This window comes from Rhinatrema bivittatum, chromosome 3, assembly GCF_901001135.1.
Source record: "Rhinatrema bivittatum chromosome 3, aRhiBiv1.1, whole genome shotgun sequence".
NCBI lineage: Eukaryota > Metazoa > Chordata > Amphibia > Gymnophiona > Rhinatrematidae > Rhinatrema > Rhinatrema bivittatum.
Window position 1 is genome coordinate 423,063,019 of NC_042617.1, and position 18,193 is coordinate 423,081,211.

The window sequence follows — 18,193 nt, forward strand, 5'->3', positions numbered from 1 at the left end:
ATACATTGGCCTTGCATAGGCCTAGGCCATAGCAGGTCATTATGATCTCACCCTAGGTCCTATGCAAGGCCCAGGCCTCATTTGCCAACCCTCCCTCCAGTCTTATGCAGAAATGGCTCTGTTATTCTGACCCTCCCCAGCTATAAGCTGTGACCAATATAATCAATAGCAGTACATTTAAGTAGGAAGATAAGAAGGTAGTGAGTCACTGTGAGGTCAGTAAAAGAGGGATCTGCATACTTATTACTCCTTTTTATCCTATGCTTCAACTTTCCAATTATAGCAAACTGAAGAGTTTTAAATCACCTGGACCAGATGGTATACACCTCAGGGTTCTGAAAGAACTCAAAAATGAAATTTCATATTTTTTACAATTAATTTGTAACCTATCATTAAAATGATCCATTGTACCTGGAGAATGGAAGGTGGCCAATGTAACACCAATATGTAAAAAGGGCTCCAGGGGTGATCTGGGAAACTATAGACCAGTGAACCTGACTTCAGTGCTGGGAACAATCATGGAAGCTGTTATAAAGAATAAAATCACAGAATATTTAGATAGATATGGCTTAATGAGACACAGCCAGCATGAATTTACCCAAGCCTCACAAATCTCCTATATTTTTTGAAGGGGTAAATAAACATGTGGACAAAGGTGAACTGGTAGATGTGGTATATTTGGATTTTCAGAAGGCGTTTGACAATATCCCTCATGAGAGGCTTCTAAGAAAACTAAAAAGTCATGGGAAAGGAGGTGATGCCCTTTTGTGGATAGCAAACTTTTTAAAAGACAGGAAACAGAGAGTAGGATTAAATGATCAGTTTTCACAGTGGAAAAAGGTAAGCAGTGGGGTGCCTCAGGGATCTGTACTTTGACTGGTGCTTTTTAATATATTTATAAATGATCTGGAAAGCAGTATGACAAATGAGGTGATCAAATTTGTGGATGACACAAAATTATGCAGAGTAGTTAAATCTCAAGCGGATTGTGATAAATTACAGGAGTACCTTGTGAGACTGGAAGATTGGGCTTCCAAATGGTAGATGAAATTTAATGTGGACAAGTGTAAGGTGATGCATATACAGAAAAAATATCCCTTGTTGTAGTTACATAATGTTAGGTTCTTTCTTAGGAATTACCACCTAGGAAAGAGATCTAGGCGTCACAGTGGATAATACATTGAAATTTTCGGCTCAGTGTGCTTTGGAGGCCAAAAAAACAAACAGAATGTTAGGACTTATTAGGAAGGGAATGGCAAATAATATGATGGCTGTCATAACGCCTCTGCATTTCTCCATGGTGAGACTGAACCTTGAAAATTATTAGGGATGTGAATCGTTTTTTGACGATTTAAAATATCGTCCGATATATTTTAAATTGTCAAAAATCGTTAGGGCCACGATACAATACCAATTCCCCCGATTTATCGTCAAAAAATCGTAAATCGGGGGAAGGGGGAGGGCAGGAAAACCGGCACACTAAAACCCCCTAAAACCCACCCCCGACCCTTTAAATTAAATCCCCCACCCTCCCGAAACCCCCCCCAAATACTTTAAATTACCTGGGGATCTAGCGGCGGTCCGGAACGGTGGCGGTCCAGAATGGCCCCCTCAATTGAATCGTGTTGTCTTCAGCCGGCGCCATTTTCCAAAATGGCGGCACAAAATGGCGGCGGCCATAGACCAACACGATTCGACTGCAGGAGGTTGTTCCGGACCCCCGCTGGACTTTTGGCAAGTCTTGTGGGGGTCAGGAGGCCCCCCCAAGCTGGCCAAAAGTTCCTGGGGGTCCAGCGGGGGTCCGGGAGCGATTTCCTGCCGCGAATCGTTTTCCGTACGGAAAATGGCGCCGGCAGGAGATCGACTGCAGGAGGTCGTTCAGCGGGGGTTTAATTTTGTGTGACTTCAGACGCGCAACAAGTACGACTTGAATTTTAAACTGCACTTGACCACAATCGAGGAAATCCCGATTGATGGAAGGATTAATAACATCTGCTTGTATTAGAGAATATATCTCTAAATCCTTTGGAGATATTTAAAGAAGCCCCTGAAGCAGCCTTTTTAGGCGAAACTCAGGCCTAGAGTCGGGCAACTAATAAAGAACTTCTGAAGGACCTCCGGTCACTTTCTTTTTTGTTCCTCACGGCTTTTCTTGATCGCCTTCCTTTTTGTTTTCTGGGCCCAGCGATACTTTAGGAAATGAGGGCGGGGGGGCTGAAACGGGGGGCGGGCCTGCACTAGCCAGCAGTGATCGCACCGTCGCGGTGCGATCGCTGCCAGTTTCACACCCAATAGCGCCATCATAGGAGGTGTAGCTATTGGGAGTGAAATAGGATGCAAAAATGTCCTTACCTTTTCGTCGTCCGCAGCGGCTTCGCAGAGTCAGCCTCGGTGACGCCCCGACTCTTCCTCTTCCGGGGCTGACTCCGCCCCCATTTTGGTATCGCACGCGAAAAGGGACATTTCGCGTGCGAAACATCCCTTAACGCGTGCGATAAGTGTAGAAAATAAGGCCCTAAATGAACTAGGATTGACAGGCACATCACTTGTATGGTTTACATCCTATCTCCACAACTACACCTGATTTGTCTCTTTAGTAGATGCTTTTTTTAAACCTCCCTTTCTTTCCTGTAGAGTACCACAAGGTTCCATCCTCTCACTAACCATACCAACTTTATTCAAAATCTACATATCATCCCTGGGCACTGATCAAGGACTGCCAAATTACATACTATTCTTAAGTTGGTTAAATACAATGCCTAGTCTCACTTAGTACAAACCAAGACAAATCCATTTCCAAACTTAAAAACTACTTAGGGAAAATCTCCATTGGGGTACAGCAAAACAAACTAAGCCTAAACCTTCAAACAACTGCAGTTCTGTGTAACTGGGAAAAATAAGCCTAAGCTTCATCCTGGGCTCCCAACATTCTACCTACAACCCAGATTTAAGTGGTGATCAAGACAGTCTTTTTCCCAACTCCACCTTCTCTGTCCCCTCCAGGATGACTCAGCTTTCATAACTGTGTTCTGGGTCTTTGTAATCTCCTGCTTGGACTACTATAACATGCTCTTTGTTGGATTCCTGAACATCCTAAGCCACTGTCTGCTGCTTCTATTGAATACTGCAGTCTGCATGATTCTAAATATAAACAGATTTGAATGAACCACTCCCGTTCTGAAAGCCCAACACTGGCTCCCAAAACTCTTCTGGACTAAGTTCCAAATCTCTTTGTCTAATTTATAGTGTTCATTAGTATATGGGGGGGAAATGATGGCGGGTAGAAGTGAGAATGAGTGCTTGGAAAGTATGAATGCATTTGGGCATTGCCCTGTTGAGATTTTTGTTTGTACCTTTTTTTTTACTTATTGTACACTGCTAATACTCTCAATAAAAACTTAAATTGAAAAAAAAAGGCAGAGGTGTGATAAGTAAAATGGATACAAATTAAAGGCTAAACAATGAGAAGTGTTGGAAGCTGGGAGAAGCATAAGCAGTATAAAGACTCCACAATCTTGAGATCTTGGGTAACCTTGTGCCATTCCTCCAGGTAGAGACAAATTATCCTCCCTTACTGGAGAGGATGAGTGGTGGATTAGGAGAGAGAGAGAAATATCACATATTGCTGATGTTACTGCCTAGGGTAGCTGTAGACTAACTAGTCAATAGTTTCCTGGTTTATCCCTGGAGCCCTTTTTTTTAAAATTTTTCTTTATACATTTTTATTACATTCTATAATTAAATCTTGAGAAGATAAAGAATTGGGAAGGACAATTATAATAAGAAAAAAGAAACAAAAAAGTGAATAAACAAATTCTAGTTCAATTCTACCCCAAGTCTTCTAAAATTAGAACTCAAGGTACCAATTACAAAAGGAATAAAAAAGAAAACCAGAAGCAGACCAGTGATGTTATTAATAAACAGAACTTATCAAGCGATCTCTACTGAATAGAAAAAGAAGTTGATGATATAAGCATTACTGACTGCTCTGACTTATTATTAATGAAACTGGTCAACTGGCTGGGTTCAAAAAAATATAAGAAACATCCTTACATTTAATATAATATTTTCAAGGAGATTGAAGAAAAAACATAGCACCCAGTTGTGGAACCCTTGGTCTCATCAGTAGAAATTGTCTCCGCTTCATCTGAGTTTGCCAAGTAACATCTGGAAATGTTTCAACCTTAAACTGTAAAAAAGACTCCGTTTGATGCCTAAAGAAAAATCTCAAATATCAATCTCTATCTGGCTCTAGGGCCAAGGACACAATCAGTGTTGATAGTCTAGCCAGAGCACTATCAGACGTTTCCAAGATTATGGAAATATCTAGATTATTCTTTGTCACCACAGTAGGAGATAGTTCTTGAAATCCAGGTTCAGGCCCTTTTTCTTTTTTCTTAAAGGGAGGTAAACAAAATACTTTAGAAACTGGTGGAATAGCTTATTTAGGAAACTTCAAAACCTCCATTAGATACCTTTTAAACATATCCTTAGGAGAAACCAATATCAATTTAGGTAAGTAGGTTCTTATTGCTAATCATTGTTCTTTAAATTCTCCATTTTGATGACAAAAGAGGAATATTGCTTGAGGACTTTCTACTGGACAAGGTTCACATGATTTATCTCAGATTGTACATTAGTTAAACTCTGTTCCAAATTTGCACTTCAACTTCTGTTGACTGAATGTGTTTTTCTAGATCAGCATTTTTCCCTCCCAGATAGACTTCAATGTAAACTGTATAGGGCTCACCAAATTGAGATTCCTTCAAAGAACTTTGCTTGAGGGAAAGTACTTGAAGCAGTAGCTGATGAACTTTCATCATCTCTAAATATCTCAGACTGGTCTCACAATCCGCTGGAATCCCTCTCATTAGCATGGCTGGAAGTGGCTGCCTTGGCATGATCCTCTGCATTTCTTAATCCTAGTGCAGTTGCTTCAGTATCATCACTTGGTGACTCAGCCAGTTCTGTGTCAGATATGCGACCAACAGCAGGATCCATCAGCAGTGTTCTGGCATCTGGGCTCAAAGATGCTTTGGAGTCAAGGAAAAATGGAAGTTCAACTTCCCCTCCCATATTCTCCAGCAGCTAAACCCCCAGTGATGGCACACCATGCACAACATGAGCATTCATTGGCCCAAAAGATGAGACCACAGTGAATGTCTTTTGCCCTGTATTTCTTTTTTGACCCATTTAAGGTAAGAAAAACAATTATGAAATCACTTCAAAAGGGAAAGGAGAACTTCACACTGCATGCTAGGGATGTGCATCGGGTGCCCAATTGTTTGCGCTTTTGGGTTCGTGTGGCCATGGTAAAATCTATTTTTCCTGCGTATCGGCATTTTTTTTTTAGTAAAAAATTGTTTTTTGGCTTAGTGCGCACTAACAGGAATTAGCGCGCACTAACAAACATAACAAAAAATAATAACAAAAATATTTTTTTTGTTAGTGCGCGCTAATTCCTGTTAGTGCGCACTAAGCCAAAAAATGATTTTCATGAAAATTTGGGTGAAAGTGTTCATTTCTTGTTTTAACTGATATATAACGAATTAAGAAATATCTTACGATATTTCAATTCATTATAAAAATGATTCACATCCCTACTGCATGCTGCTCATCAACCATCTTAAATTCCTCTTCCAGGAGCCCTTTCTAAGGATCAGGGTTACATTAGCCTGTACTACTCTCCAGTATTCAGACATGATGGACAATCACAACAATAGGTTACAAATTGTGAGTAACAGATCTGCAATTTCATTTTTTAGTTTTTTCAGAACTCTAGGGTGTATACCACCTGGTCCAGGAGATTTGATACTCTTAATTTTGTCAAACTTCCTTATTATATCTTCAAGCTTCACAGGAATTTGTATTAGGTCTTCTGAATTATCACCATTGAAAACAGTTTCTGGCACAGGTATCTCCCCAACATTCTCTTCAGTAAACACCAAAGCAAATAATTCATTTAGGGGCAGATTTTTAAACCTACGTGCGCGGCCTACATTTGTGCGCGCTACCTGGCACGCACAAATGTACGCCTGATTTTATAACATGCGCACGCAGCCGCATGCCTCGGTCCCGTCCCGCCCCAACCCGCCTCTTCCACAAAGCCCTGGAACATACGCTTTGTGACTTTGTGCACGTCGCTGGGCCTATGCAAAATAGGCTCAGCGTACGCAGGAGCAGTTATGGGATTTACGCGTGTAACCCTTTTAAAATCCGCCCCTTAGTTTTTCTAGGATGGCCTTATCTTCCCTAAGTGCCCTTTAACAGCTCAATCATCTAACTATCCAACCAACTACCTCAAAAGTTTCCTGCTTTGGATATATTTTAAAAAGTTTCTATTAAGAGTTTATGTCTCTAATGCCAGCTTTTTGTCAAATTATCTTTTAGTCTACCTTACAAAGTTTTACATCTAATTTGCCAATGTGTGTATGAGCAAACGTTAGAGTGTGTGTGTGTCAGTGAGCATATCTGTGAGAATGAACACATGAGTATGTGTGTGAGTATGTTTGTGTGTGTGTGAGGAAATGAGCATATGTGTGTGTGCGAGAATGAACATGAGTGAGCATGTGTGTCAGTGACCATGTATGTGAAAAAGCATGTGTGCGTGTGGCATTAAACATGAATGTGAGGGAGTGTGTGTGCACATATAGTGGGAACCCCACTGTTCATTGGCGATAGGAAAAACAGCCAATCTCCAATGTCAAAAGCAAGGGAAACAGTCTTTTTGCAAAAGCTGATCTGAAAAAGTTTCAAAACTTCTATTCAATCTTATTCCCCAAAATCCTAACCCTTTGCTGTTAACATAGCACAAAGGTGAAAATCAGATTTCCAGCCCTTTAGTAACAGGTGTTTGCCTGTCTTTCAGAAGCTGGACCACAAGGCAAAAAAAAAAAAATAAAAATAGCAAAACCTCTTCACTACAATCTTCTTTAAAATACCTATTCTTTTCCAAAACTCCAACTCCTTTAGATTCCTCTCAAAACTCACTCCTTTTCACCACTTCTTGGTCAATCTTCTGTAACCGAAGTATAGACCCCTCTAGATCAGTCTGCCCGGGATGCAGAAAGGCCACATCAATTCCCTTCTTGATCAGTCTACCTTGGGAACAGAAAGATCTTGTGCATATGCTCCAAGAGCAGGGGTGGGCAAGTCCGGTCCTCTAGGGCTGCAAACCAGTCGGATTTTCAAGATACCCCTAATGAATATGCATGAAATAGATTTGCATACAACTGAGGCAGTGTGTATATGCAGGTCTCTCTCATGCATATTCATTAAGGATATCCTGAAAACCCGACTGGTTTGCAGCCCTCGAGGACCGGAATTGCCCACCCCTGTCCAAGAGCAATATATATCCTGGAAATACATCCCATGAAAAAGGGGAGGAGGAGTAAAAGCAAGTGGAGGATCCCAAAAATGCAAAAGCCTAAAAATGCTAGAAAAATAGGATAAAAAGTAGCAAGTGCTACATATAGGAGAGAGAGGAGAAAGCCTGTGTACAACCCTCACTCTTGACTAATCGAAGACAATCCCAGGGTAAATGGAATAAAAAATTCCTTGGTATGGAAAAAGGGGAATTATTTTAAATCTTATCTGTTTTATCTATTTTTTGATTCGTCAGTTGTTTATTGGTGTTTTGGATATTTTAAACATTTTTATAGTTTTTAATTATTGGATATTCTATTAATTAGCTATTTTGACATTTTTTATCCTGGTTTTCCTATTATGCAGAGAGCTACCAAAAGAATTGCTTCATTTTCATAGGGGAAATAGAAAAGTAGTTAGTGTGGGTTTGTAGCTCCCAATGTGGGAGATGGAAAATGGTATGCCCCCATGCTTTATAAACCCTGGCTACCATTTTACTGTGTGGAATTTTTAGATGATAATTCCAGGGACAGCATGTCCATAGCTGTTCACTGTTTTTTGTTTATTTTTAAGGAAGAAGGCCTCTTGGGTCTCTTAGATTGCGACTAGGGTTCAAAATGGAGACAGAGCGCTTTTGACTTTTGAAACACTGTGTCTGAAACTTTGAAGAATATGTCTGAAAACCTGATAATTTTTTTAATTCCTTGAGATCAGAGTTTTTTCCATCCTCCTCATCTCATGTTTTGGTTTCCCCCTTTTGAAGATTTTGTGTTTTATCATACCTGATTACTCAACCAAAGGCTCAGTGTATGCTAGTTAGAGGAATGGTGTTTCTCAATCAGAAAGCATTGGTGAACTAAATTTAGTTATGGGAGTGAATGGATTTTCATACATTTTTGGAGGAAAAGAGACTTTGTGAACCAATTCTTAGGTTTACTATCATCTAAAAGAGATAAGAGAAGAAGAGAAATAAACCAGGTATACATCAGCTATCACATTCATAGTAAGGAGAAAAAGGAAAAGATTGGAACTTTATCAATGGAATATGATCACATTGACTAATCAAATCAAATGGGAGAGAAGTTATCAACTATCCAGAATTGATTGGAAAGGAAGAGAATATTCACTTATTAATTGGAATTGGAAGTTATCCATCAATTATTGATTGAAAGTGAAAAGGTCACAAATTTATTCAAGAACTAAGGGCTGGATTCATCATTCTTCGCAGAATGATGAATCCCATGAAAAAGGATTCGGGGGCGAAGGGGGGTGGGCCTGCAAAAGGCTGCCGTGGTGCAAACGGCGGTGGTGCGGCTGGATGCAGCCTTTCACACAAATAGCGCCACCATAAAAGGTGGTGCTATTCGCTGCGCTAGAATGTTCCTAACATTATCGCTGGCAGCGGTGCCGTGGCCAATCCTTCCCCCTCCCCACCCTGACTCCTCCCCTCCAGCTAATTTGCATTATATCACATTTGAAAAGTTCCTTTTTGCACACGATAATGCTTTGAAAAATAATCCCCTAAATTTGTAACATCATGTATTAAAACAACTATTGCTGTAAAGAACTTTTCCCATCAATTACAAAACTTATCAGTAAACGTTTGATGGAAATCATCCAATACTTCCAGTGTGCATACTGCTGCTGTGATTATTAGTGCTGTTTACAAGAACATTATAGTGTTTTACTGCAATGAACAGTACCTTGAAGATTATTCTTCTCCCCGCAAGGGAATCTTGGACAGTCTAGTAAAATTACCACATGGGAAGATATAACTCTAAGAAATTGTGTTTGAAGTGTGGCTCCTGGGGCCTTTATCTTGGACTATCAGCCCAGAGATTACAATTATGCTTTATATTTCTTGATTTTATTGTTTGATATTTAATGAGATATAGTGATATTTCTGCTTTGTTATTGTTACATTGAATACAGACTCAGACTTGTGGTTTTATTTTTCATAGATTAAACAAAATTACGACTGACTCAATGCAGACCTGTTGATATGTGTTTTAAATTCTATGCTTGACTTGGTGGTGATAGGGTAATGTTGTGAAACATTATTTATATTGAATACCAATAAGGGCAGACTTCTTGTCTTCTATAGAATATATTAAAGGGTAAATATTAAAGATGATCACATCAGTACAAATTGAATAAATGCATTGGTACCTTAACCTATGAGGTTTTCAGCAATAATCAAAGCAAAACTATGCAGGTAGCTTTGCTATAATTATTGCCTATGAACAAAATTATGTGCAGATTTGTGCTTACTTTCTCTGTATACTTTTTTGAGCACAAAGTTAAGTACATTGTTTTGTGTTTTAAAAACTATGGGGTAGATTTTCAAAGGGGTACGCGCGTATCCCCGAAAACCTACCCCAAACCCTTCCTGCGCGCGCCGAGCCTATTTTGCATAGGCTCGGCGGCGCACGCAAGACCTGCGACGCGCGTAAGTCCCGGGGCTTGCATGGAGAGGCGTGGCGGGGGCATGGCAAGGGCATGGCGGTTGTGATGCGGCGTTTCGGGGGGCGTGGCGCGGGTGACGCGCCATTTTGGGGGCGGTGCCATGGGCGTGGTTTCGGCCTGGGGCGTTCCGGGGGCGTGGCCACACTCTCCGGAACAGCCCCCGGGTCGGGTGATGGCGCTCGCAGATTTATGTCTGCTTCCGGCAGGCGTAAATCCGGTGATAAAGGTAGGGGGGGTTTAGATAGGGCCGGGGGGGTGGGTTAGGGAGGGGAAGGGAGGGGAAGGTGAGGGGAGGGCGAAAGAAAGTTCCCTCCGAGGCCGCTCCGATTTCGGAGCGGCCTCGGAGGGAACGGAGGCAGACTACACGCGTATCTATTGAAATCCCGCGTGCTCTTGTTAGCGCCTGGTGCGCGAACAAAAGTACGCGCTCGCACAAAATTATAAAATCTACCCCTATGCATTTTGTTCCATTCTCTGCCCTTGCCAATATGCAGATAAAAGTACTTGTGTTGTTAAGCTATACATTGCACATACTTTGACCTGCATACAGAATGGGCAAAAATCAAAAAGTCTATTTTGCAAGTAAGATAATGTTTTACCCCTAAAAATGATTTTGTTAATTGTTCTCTGAATGTTAATGATTTAGAATAAATGCTGAATATCAATATTAAATAATGTCTAATTTGAAAATTATTTCCTTTCTGCTACTTTTCAGACTTTGTGTGGCAATGTTCTCTGACATTTGCTCTTTCAGAGAATATATACAAATTTCATCTCATTAAGATAACTGATTGACCACCATGACTAACTTGTCAGGTGCTCTATGGAACTGGGAAAATATTTATTTTCTCCCTATGAAATCATTGGAACTGAATGAGCAAAAAGGATGATGGCTGGACTTTGTCCAGCTCAGAGATGATGAGATACTGTACATTAATAGTGCAGTCTCTTGGGAGGTGAATAAAAGCTATGGGGTGGATTTTAAAAGGGTTACGCGCGTAATAATCGCGCGTAACCCTTTAAAACCTCTCCTGCACGCACTGAGCGTATTTTGCATAGGTTCGGCGATGCACGCAAGCCCCGGGACGCGTGTATGTCCCGGGGCTTGAAAAATGGGTGGGGCGTGGGCGTGGCCAGAGGCCTCACCACTGCCGCTGAGCCTGGGGATCACGTGCCGGCACTCGGCCGGAGTATGCAACCTACACCTGCCCGGAGACAAGCGTAAATAATAAAACAAAGGTAGTGGGGGATTTAGATAGGACTGGGGGGTGGGTTAGATAGGGGAAGGGAGAAGGTAGGGGGGCAGAAGGAAAGTTCCCTCCGAGGCCGCTCCAATTTCGGTCAAGCCTCGGAGGGAACGGGGACAGCCATCGGGGCTCCCCTAGGGCTCGGTGCGCAAAGTGCACAAGTGTGCACCCTCTTGCACGCTGACCAAGGATTTTATAACATGCTCGCGGCTGCGCACACATGTTATAAAATCGAGCATAGATTTGTGTGCACCGGGTTGCATGCAGAAATCTATGCCTGCGCGTAGGTTACAAAATCTGGCACAATGTATCTAGATGAGTTAACAACCCTTTGCAATGTAGAGATGAGCCCAGTAATGGAAAATATAGGTAGAGTCCTCCTTCGGTGCATTCTGAATATCTCTGCTGTGGCTCTTCCAAATAACTTTAAAGTATTTCAAAATATACTGACTTCCTCATTGTATGACAACAGATATTCAGGAAAACCAGACATTCAGTCGCTATTTGCCTAGTGAAAACCCAAACCTGCAGAGTGAATAGATTCCTGTGTTTTTAGTGATATTCAAAAATATTTTACTGTAATTCTAAATCTGTATGGCCCATACTAATATATTTCAGATATAGTGATACTTCTGGAATCCTTCTGGAAAGCTACAAATATTAGAGATAAGGGATTTGTTTCTTTTTTGAAACTAAATTTGTTTAATTTTTGTTTTGAAAACAAAAAGAAAGAAAAAAATAATTAAAACTTTATTTTAGTATTTTTTCAGTAGCACTACTTTTGGGATGGAGGAGGGAGGCACTGGAGCTGGCAACTACTGCCTTTATTTTTATTAATGAAACGACCTTTTTAAAAACATGGATTTTGTAAATTAAATTGAATGAATACACCACCAATGAAATGAAATCAAAACAAAATTTAAAAGAAAATGACCTTGCACATCCCTATTAGAGACCATATTTATGATTTTAAGCTATTTTGCCTTTAACACTTTAATTTCTGAATTGGGTTAGTGTTCAAAAAGTAAAACTGGCAAAGATTTTAAACAATTTATTAAGGGTTTTGTTTTGGTTTTTTTTTAAAGAAAATGATTTTATATAAAGTTTTCTGTAATCCTGGAAATTAACCTTTGTTTTAAAACTTTCTTTCTCAAATATCCCCATGTTCTTCAGCTGAATGTGGAGCAAGTGTGACAGGAAATGAAGGAACACTGCTATCTCCAAACTACCCAGCTACCTATGAAAACAACCATGAGTGCATCTACAGAATAGAGACAGAGGCTGGAAAGGGGATTCATCTGCAAGCCAGGAGTTTTCAACTGTATGAAGGAGATATTCTGAAGGTAAAACCTATATTAGTGTCCTACTGTAATCATTCTAGTGGCTGCATTCTAGTTAATCTAAATTATATGAATAGTAGTTAAATGTTTTTAATGGCCGAGGGTGTACCAGCCTGCCTTCATCGCTGCGTCTCCTATCTCCCTCCACTAACAGCCAGGCCACAGCTGCAACTCTCCAATTGTTGGCTGCCCTGTTGCTCTGAAGGAGGGAGGGAGGCTGCCCACACCTTGTGAGATCATCATGCCCAGCACTGATGTCATCAATTGCCACAACACCACATAATCACAGCACCAAAGCTGAGTATGATCCAGCCTGCCATCATTGCTGCATCTCTTACCTGGCCTCCTCCATCGGCCAGGCCACAGCTTCAACTCTCTGGCCACTGGCTGCCAGGATGCTCCAAGGGAGGGATGGAGGCTGCCTGCTCCTTGTGGGATCGCCCCACCCACCGCTAACATCAGTAGTCACAGCGCTGATGCCGAGGACAAACCAGCCTGCCATTGTCGCTGTGTCTCCTATCTGGCCTCCTCCATTGGCCAGGCGACAACTTTGACTCTGGCCACCATCTGCCCTGTTGCTCCGAGGGAGGGAGGGACACTGCCTGTGCCTCGTGGGATTGCCCTGCCCACCACTGATATCATCAGCGGCCACAGCACCACATAATCGTGGTGTCGATGCTAAGGACACTTGCATCGTTGGAGGTGCACCTTTGTTTCGCACAAAGGAGCATGACAAAGGTATCTGCCACTTTGTGTGCCCCTTTATGCATGCCTCATTTGAGCCTCCTTACTGAACTACCTTAACAATCATGGACAACAGTGAGTACAATTTACCATCTCGTCCATTTCAATTCTCTATCCCTGTAATCACAGGCCAGGGACATTATGGTGCAGGAGTTATTTAATGGCACTTCCATTCTCCATACACTAGAACCCTCACTAATATTGATTTAAACACCATGACACCTCTCTTTTCATCTACTGTCCTTTTCTTCGTATTTATCAATGCAGAATCCAGTATAAAAAAAAATCAGCTATCATTTAAGAATTTCTTGCACCCGGAACTTATGACTGCCTATATGTTACTGAAACTTGGTTGAAAGACTATGACATTCCAATTCTGAATCACTGCTGCCCACCTAACTTCTCATACTTTCATAAGCACAGACTAGGGCGAAATGATACATAATCAAAATCAATTTTACGACAATACAAATCCATTGTTTAAGCTGTTATTTTCTTTTCAAATAATATATATATACTGACTTTTCAGTTTAAAGCAGTCACTCAATTCAATGAACAGAAACAGCAATGATATCAACAATAACATACAATAAATTCTATTCAAATTGCAAACATGACAATCACATATATCCATGAATTATCAATTTCAATCAAGGGAAAACTATTTTGCTATCTAGAAAAAAACTTATTTTGCAAATACCTGAGGTACTATTAATAAATGTATTTAAAAGTAAATGATTTAGTTTTAACTACAAATAATATAAAAAGGTACAAAGTTATGGGGCAGATTTTTAATCTTACACGCACGGGGTACATTTGTGTGCTCTACCCGGCGCACACAAATGTACCCCTGATTTTATAACATGCGCGCGCTACCACACACATGTTATAAATCCAGGGTCAGCGCACGCAAGGGGGTGCACACTTGTGCACCTTGCGCGTGCCGAGCCCTAGGGGAGGCCCGATGACTTTCCCCGTTTGAAATCAGAGCAGCCTCAGAGGGAACTTTCCTTTTGCTTCCCCCAACCTTCCCCTCCCTTCCCCTATCTAACCCACCCACCTGCCCTATCTAAATCCCCCCCTACCTTTATTGCAGGTAGAGGGGGATTTAGCAGGCGTAATTACGCGCACTGGCACAGAGGACTTGGGACTTGGGACTGCCCCCGGACCGCTATCCCGGACCACTGCACCGCCCCTGGACCGCCCCTTTTTCAAAGCCCTGGGACATATGCACGTCCCGGGGCTTGCGCACGCCACCGAGCCTATGCAAAATAGGCTCGACGCGCGCAAAATCTACCCCTATATGAATAATAGATGTCTAAAATCCTTAGAAAAAAGTCTGAACGTATTAACAAATATCCTTATTCAATCTGAAATTCAATTTAAGTTACTGTTAATAAATTATTATTATTTCTAACAAAAAATAGTATAGAATAGTTTCTAGTACTTAATTTTGACAATATCACTTCAATATATCTAATAATCATAAGCCAGGGAAATAAGCTGCAATAGAATCTGCTAATTTTCAGTCATTTTGGCCAAGATAGTCTTCAAGACTCTTACTAGACTTGATAACAATTTAGGGTATTTACTTCAGAATTAGTATTATTAATCATGATGTACTTTTGTCTTTTCCATAAATTTGTAAAATCTACATACTTTTAAAACTCAAAAAACTTAAAAGTTGAAAAATAAAAATCACAGTGATTTCAAACAGTTAAAAAAAACACCTCTGATATACTGTAAAGGTTGCAGGTTTTGCTACTTTACTATTGCGATCTGCCATGCCTATTAAATTGGCTGATGGAGTACTGTATTTTCACATAAAATAGCATTTTCCAATGAAAATCAATTCTATTTACCCCCTAATGATTTAAGTTTGCCATTTCCTTGATTTGCTGCACCGGTCCTATACAAACTAATGCAATACCTCCTGCTATATAATCACAGAAATAATCAACCTGGTATAAAAGCAGCAGCAGCAAAAATGTTATTGAATGATTGAACTCTTTTGGGGGTAGAAAACAGATGATGGTGAAAAGTGTACATAAATGAAGGGAAAGGAAGGGAAGAAAGAACTAAAAGTACAGACAAATTGCTAATCAACATTCAACTTCCCCAAAGTCATTCCAAGGCATTTGAAATTGTGATACTGCAGGCACTCCAGCCAGATGCTGTATAAAATGGTACAAGGAAAAAGCATGGCACATTATTAACAAGGTAGTCTTGGTAATTGGGAGGCTCCCTGCTATTAATCAAGCCAACCAGTCTCTTCTTTGATACTATTCTTAGCTTTCATTAATACACAGGGCACTTTGTAACCTTCCAAATCCTCCATTCTTTAAATCTCTCTGGGGTAAATGTTTTTCTTTTTTTCTATTCAATCACATTTCCTGCTGAGGAGTTAAGCCAAGTATGGAGCTTTGATCATTATCATAGGCCTGTAACCATGAGCTAATGTAATGGGCATGGAATAGAAGGTTACAGATAGAATTGACACTAGAAGTTTTGCCCTTAATACCAAAAGATTTGCAAGTTCATAATGCATTCATCAATTCATTATGTTTGCTTGCTAGTTACCATTTTATTTTATACAATTTTGCTGCTAGTTGCAGCATTGTTTAATGATAGAAACATTTGTGATCATGCAATTACCATGTCTTCTGAAAAGAAGTTCAGGACCCTTATTGCAGAAATGTTCTTATTGCATAGTTAAGGTTATTTGCCACATTTAGCAAACAGATTTCACTGTCAAACTGGGAAGGTGCCACTTCAGGCCATAAAATATGCTTCATAGCTACCTTAATCAGGTTTACCTGTCAAGCATTTGCATCTTTTCCATTGCATGCATAGTACATTTGGTGACCAACATATTCATGGGATTTTGTAACATTTGAGAATACTATAGAATCCCAAAATTCATCATGCTAAACAACATCATATATATTTTTAAAAACTGTTCCATTGTCCCTGAATACCGCTTTCATAGATAACACATCCACTTTGTTTAACAATTTAAAAGGACACAATCTGGGTTGAGCAGGAGATCAACTGCAGGAGGTCGTTCAGCGGGGACCCCGCTGAACGACCTCCTGCAGTCGATCTCCTGCCGGCGCCATTTTCCGTACGGAAAACGATTCGCGGCAGGAAATCGCTCCCGGACCCCCGCTGGACCCCCAGGGACTTTTGGCCAGCTTGGGGGGGGCCTCCTGACCCCCACAAGACTTGCCAAAAGTCCAGCGGGGGTCCTGAACGACCTCCTGCAGTCGAATCGTGTTGGTCTATGGCCGCCGCCATTTTGCAAAATGGCGGCGCAGAATGGCGCCGGCTGAAGACAACACGATTCAATTGCAGGAGACCGTTCCGGACCGCCGCTGGACCCCCAGGTAATTTAAGGCATTTGGGGGGGGGGGGGGGTGAGGGAGGGTGAGGGATTTAATTTAAAGGGTCGGGGGTGGGTTTTAGGGTGTTTTAGTGTGCCGGTTTTCCTGCCCTCCCCCTTCCCCCGATTTACGATTTTTTGACGATAAATCGGGGGAATTGGTATTGTATCGTGGCCCTAATGATTTTTGACGATTTAAAATATATCAGACGATATTTTAAATCGTCAAAAAACGATTCACATCCCTATTCAGTACGTCTGACTCATCACCCCTGAAAACCATCTCCGGAACTGGTATCTCCCCAACATCCTCATTAGTAAACACGGAAGCAAAGAATTAATTTAGTCTTTCTGCAATCTTCCCTAAGAGCCCCTTTAACCCCTCGGTCATCTAATGGTCCAACCGACTTCCTCACAGGTTTCTTACTTCGGATATATTTTTAAAAGTTTTTATTATGAGTTTTTGCTTCTATGGCCAACTTCATTTCAAATTCTCTCTTTGACTTATCAATATTTTACACTTAATTTGACAATGCTTATGTTTTATCCTATTTTCTTCAGAGGGATCCTTCTTCCAATTTTTGAAGGATGTTTTTTGGCTAAAATAGCCTTTTTCCCCTCACCTTTTAACCATGACGGTAATCATTTTGCCTTCCATCCACCTTTCTTAATGTGTGGAATACATATTGACTGCACCTCTAGGATTGTATTTTTAAACAATGTCCATGCCTGTTGAACACTTTTAACCTTTGCAGCTGTACCTTTCAGTTTTTTTCTATTTTCCTCATTTTATCAGTTTACCTTTTGAAAGTTTAGTGTTAGAGCTGCAGATTTACTTATTGTCTCCCTTCCAGTTATTAGTTTAAATTTGATCCTGTTATGATCAGTGTTGCCAAGTGGCCCCACCACTGATACGTCTCTCAACAAATCCTGTGTTCTACTAAGAATTAAATCTAAAATAGCTCCCTCTCTTGTTGTTTCCTGAACCAGTTGCTCCATGAAGCAGTCATTTATTACATCCAAAATCACAGAACATATAGAAAGACATGGTTTAATGGAACAAAGTCAGCATGGCTTTACCCAGGGCAAGTCTTGCCTCACAAATCTGCTTCACTTTTTTGAAGGAGTTAATAAACAAGTGGATATAGGTGAACCGGTAGATATAGTATACTTGGATTTTTAGAAGGCGTTTGACAAAGTTCCTCATGAGAGGCTTCTAGGAAAAGTAAAAAGTCATGGGATAGGTGGCAATGTCCTTTCGTGGATTGCAAACTGGCTAAAAGACAGGAAACAGAGAGTAGGATTAAATGGGCAATTTTCTCAGTGGAAGGGAGTGGACAGTGGAGTGCCTCAGGGATCTGTATTGGGACCCTTACTGTTCAATATATTTATAAATGATTTGTAAAGAAATACGACGAGTGAGATAATCAAATTTGCAGATGACACAAAATTGTTCAGAATAGTTAAATCACAAGCAGATTGTGATAAATTGCAGGAAGACCTTGTGAGACTGGAAAATTGGGCATCCAAATGGCAGATGAAATTTAATATGGATAAGTGCAAGGCGATGCATATAGGGAAAAATAACCCATGCTATAATTACACGATGTTGGGTTCCATATTAGGTGCTACAACCCAAGAAAGAGATC

General features: G+C 40.8%; 1 protein-coding gene across 1 annotated transcript in view; it reads left to right on the forward strand.

Moving 5' to 3' along the window:
* The window catches only part of CSMD1 (CUB and Sushi multiple domains 1), a 4,035,193-nt gene that overhangs the window by 2,743,335 nt on the left and 1,273,665 nt on the right, over window positions 1-18,193 (forward strand). The window contains 1 exon segment of the mRNA XM_029596871.1: window positions 12,252-12,421. Within this exon segment, the coding sequence (XP_029452731.1) occupies window positions 12,252-12,421 (170 nt within the window).